General features: G+C 52.1%; 1 protein-coding gene across 1 annotated transcript in view; it reads left to right on the top strand.

Annotated features, from left to right (window-relative positions):
- The first annotated feature begins 2,131 nt into the window (after positions 1 to 2,131).
- The window catches only part of LOC139540521 (neurofilament heavy polypeptide-like), a 3,219-nt gene continuing 1,936 nt past the window's right edge, over positions 2,132 to 3,414 (top strand). Inside the window, exons 1-2 of the mRNA XM_071344405.1 lie at positions 2,132 to 2,365; positions 2,664 to 3,407. Of these exons, the coding sequence (XP_071200506.1) occupies positions 2,132 to 2,365; positions 2,664 to 3,407 (978 nt within the window). The remainder of the gene's footprint in view (positions 2,366 to 2,663; positions 3,408 to 3,414) is intronic.

Genomic DNA, 3,414 nt, shown 5'->3' with positions numbered 1-3,414 from the left:
CTGTAAGTCATTTAGCAGAACCAGACACCAAATCTGTAAGTCATTTAGCAGAACCAGACACCACATCTGTAAGTCATTTAGCAGAACCAGACACCACATCTGTAAGTCATTTAGCAGAACCAGACACCACATCTGTAAGTCATTTAGCAGAACCAGACACCACATCTGTAAGTTATTTAGCAGAACCAGACACCACATCTGTAAGTCATTTAGCAGAACCAGACACCAAATCTGTAAGTCATTCAGCAGAACCAGACACCAGATCTGTAAGTCATTTAGCAGAACCAGACACCAAATCTGTAAGTCATTCAGCAGAACCAGACACCAGATATGTAAGTCATTTAGCAGAACCAGACACCAAATCTGTAAGTCATTTAGCAGAACCAGACACCACATCTGTAAGTCATTTAGCAGAACCAGACACCAAATCTGTAAGTCATTCAGCAGAACCAGACACCAAATCTGTAAGTCATTTAGCAGAACCAGACACCAAATCTGTAAGTCATTTAGCAGAACCAGACACCACATCTGTAAGTCATTTAGCAGAACCAGACACCACATCTGTAAGTCATTTAGCAGAACCAGACACCAGATCTGTAAGTCATTTATCAGAACCAGACACCACATCTGTAAGTTATTTAGCAGAACCAGACACCACATCTGTAAGTCATTTATCAGAACCAGACACCAGATCTGCAATACTACTGGCACATGTTTTGCTTTAAACTCAGATTGTAATTCAATAACAAACATTTGGCAAAACACAACACACAATTATTTACCTTCGGCACAAACTTCACAACTAAAATATATTGTGTGCAAATGAAAAGCAACACTGTTCAACAAGCTAAGCTCAATTACTAATTGATCACATTCACATGTGCAAACACTAACTGTGTAAATGTTCACTTTGCAATCAGACTTTTGGTATGGATAAAAAGGCCACCGGTGAGTACTCCTGTGTTTGGAGAACAATGGAAGCAAACTTCACAGAGAGAGGTAGAGGTGGAGGTGGAGGCGAAGGCAAAGGTGGAGGTGGAGGTCAAAGGCAAAGGTGGAGGTAGAGGTGGAGGCGAAGACGGGGGTAGAGGTAGAGGTGGAGGCGAAGGCAAAGGTGGAGGTAGAGGTGGAGGCGAAGACGGGGGTAGAGGTAGAGGTGGAGGCGAAGGCAAAGGTGGAGGTAGAGGTGGAGGCGAAGACGGAGGTAGAGGTAGAGGTGGAGGCGAAGGCAAAGGTGGAGGTAGAGGCGAAGGCAAAGGTGGAGGTAGAGGTAGAGGCGAAGACGGAGGTAGAGGCAGAGGTGGAGGCAGAGGTGGAGGTGGAGGCAAAGGTGGAGGTGGAGGTGGAGGCAAAGGTGGAGGTAGAGGTGGAGGTAGAGGTGGAGGTGGAGGCAAAGGTGGAGGTGGAGGTGGAGGCAAAGGTGGAGGTAGAGGTGGAGGCGAAGGCAAAGGTGGAGGTAGAGGCGAAGGCAAAGGTGGAGGTGGAGGCGAAGACGGAGGTAGAGGTGGAGGCGAAGGCAAAGGTGGAGGTAGAGGTGAGGCGAAGACGGAGGTAGAGGTGGAGGCGAAGGCAAAGGTGGAGGTAGAGGTGAGGCGAAGACGGAGGTAGAGGTGGAGGCGAAGGCAAAGGTGGAGGCGGCGGTGGAGGTAGAAGCGGAGGTGGAGGTGGAGGCGAAGACGGAGGTAGAGGCGAAGACGGAGGTAGAGGTAGAGGTGGAGGCGAAGGCAAAGGTGGAGGTAGAGGTGGAGGCGAAGACGGAGGTAGAGGTGGAGGCAGAGGTGGAGGTGGAGGTGGAGGCGAAGACGGAGGTAGAGGTGGAGGCAAAGGTGGAGGTAGAGGTGGAGGCGGAGGTAGAGGTGGAGGCGAAGACGGAGGTAGAGGTGGAGGTGGAGGCAAAGGTGGAGGTAGAGGTAGAGGCGAAGACGGAGGTAGAGGTGGAGGTGGAGGCAAAGGTGGAGGTGGAGGCAAAGGTGGAGGTGGAGGTGGAGGCAAAGGTGGAGGTAGAGGTGGAGGCGAAGGCAAGGTGGAGGTAGAGGCGAAGGCAAAGGTGGAGGTGGAGGCGAAGGCAAAGGTGGAGGTAGAGGTGGAGGCAAAGACGGAGATAGAGGTAGAGGTGGAGGAGGAGGCAAAGATGGAGGCAAAGGTGGAGGCAAAGGTGGAGGTAGAGGTGGAGGCGAAGACGGAGATAGAGGTAGAGGTGGAGGAGGAGGCAAAGATGGAGGCAAAGGTGGAGGCAAATGTGGAGGTAGAGGTGGAGGCAAAGGTGGAGGCGAAGGCGGAGGTGGAGGTAGAGGTGGAGGCGAATGCGAAGGTGGAGGTGGAGGAGAAGATGAAGGTGGAGGTAGAGGTGGAGGCAAAGGCAAAGGTAAGTCCTTTAGCAGAACCATACACCAAATCTGTACCTCATTTAGCAGAACCAGACACCAGATCTGCAGTACTACTGGCACATGTTTTGCTTTAAACTCAGATTGTAATTCAATAACAAACATTTGGCAAAACACAACACACAATTATTTACCTTCGGCACAAACTTCACAACTAAAATATATTGTGTGCAAATGAAAAGCAACACTGTTCAACAAGCTAAGCTCAATTACTAATTGATCACATTCACTCTTCACATGTGCAAACACTAACTGTGTAAATGTTCACTTTGCAATCAGACTTTTGGTATGGATAAAAAGGCGGTGGAGGCAAAGGTGGAGGTACAGGTTGAGGCGAAGGCAATGGTGGAGGTGGAGGCGAAGGCAAAGGTGGAGGTAGAGGTGGAGGTGGAGGTAGAGGTGGAGGCAAAGGTGGAGGTAGAGGCGAAGGTGGAGGTAGAGGTGGAGGCAAAGGTGGAGGTAGAGGCGAAGGCAAAGGTGGAGGTAGAGGTGGAGGCAAAGACGGAGGTAGAGGCGGAGGTGGAGGCAGAGGTGGAGGTGGAGGCGAAGGTGAAGGTGGAGGTAGAGGTGGAGGTGGAGGTGGAGGTGGAGGTAGAGGTGGAGGCGGAGGCAAAGATGGAGGCGAAGGTGGAGGTAGAGGTGGAGGTGAAGGTGGAGGTAGAGGTGGAGGTGGAGGTGGAGGTGGAGGTGAAGATGAAGGTGGAGGTAGAGGTGGAGGCGAATGCGAAGGTGGAGGTGAAGGTGGAGGTAGAGGTGGAGGTGGAGGCAAAGGTGGAGGTAGAGGTGGAGGTAGAGGTGGAGGCGAATGCGAAGGTGGAGGTGAAGGTGGAGGTGGAGGTGAAGGTGAAGGTGGAGGTAGAGGTGGAGGCGAATGCGAAGGTGGAGGTGAAGGTGGAGGTGGAGGTGAAGGTGGAGGTAGAGGTGGAGGCGAATGCGAAGGTGGAGGTGGAGGTGGAGGTGGAGGTGGAGGTGGAGGTGAAGGTGGAGGTAGAGGTGGAGGTGAAGGTGGAGGCGAAGGTGGAGGTGGAGG

This window comes from Salvelinus alpinus, chromosome 15, assembly GCF_045679555.1.
Source record: "Salvelinus alpinus chromosome 15, SLU_Salpinus.1, whole genome shotgun sequence".
NCBI classification, from domain to species: Eukaryota; Metazoa; Chordata; class Actinopteri; order Salmoniformes; family Salmonidae; genus Salvelinus; species Salvelinus alpinus.
The sequence above is the reverse complement of the archived record's forward strand: the minus strand, read 5'-3'. Positions and strand labels throughout refer to the sequence as shown.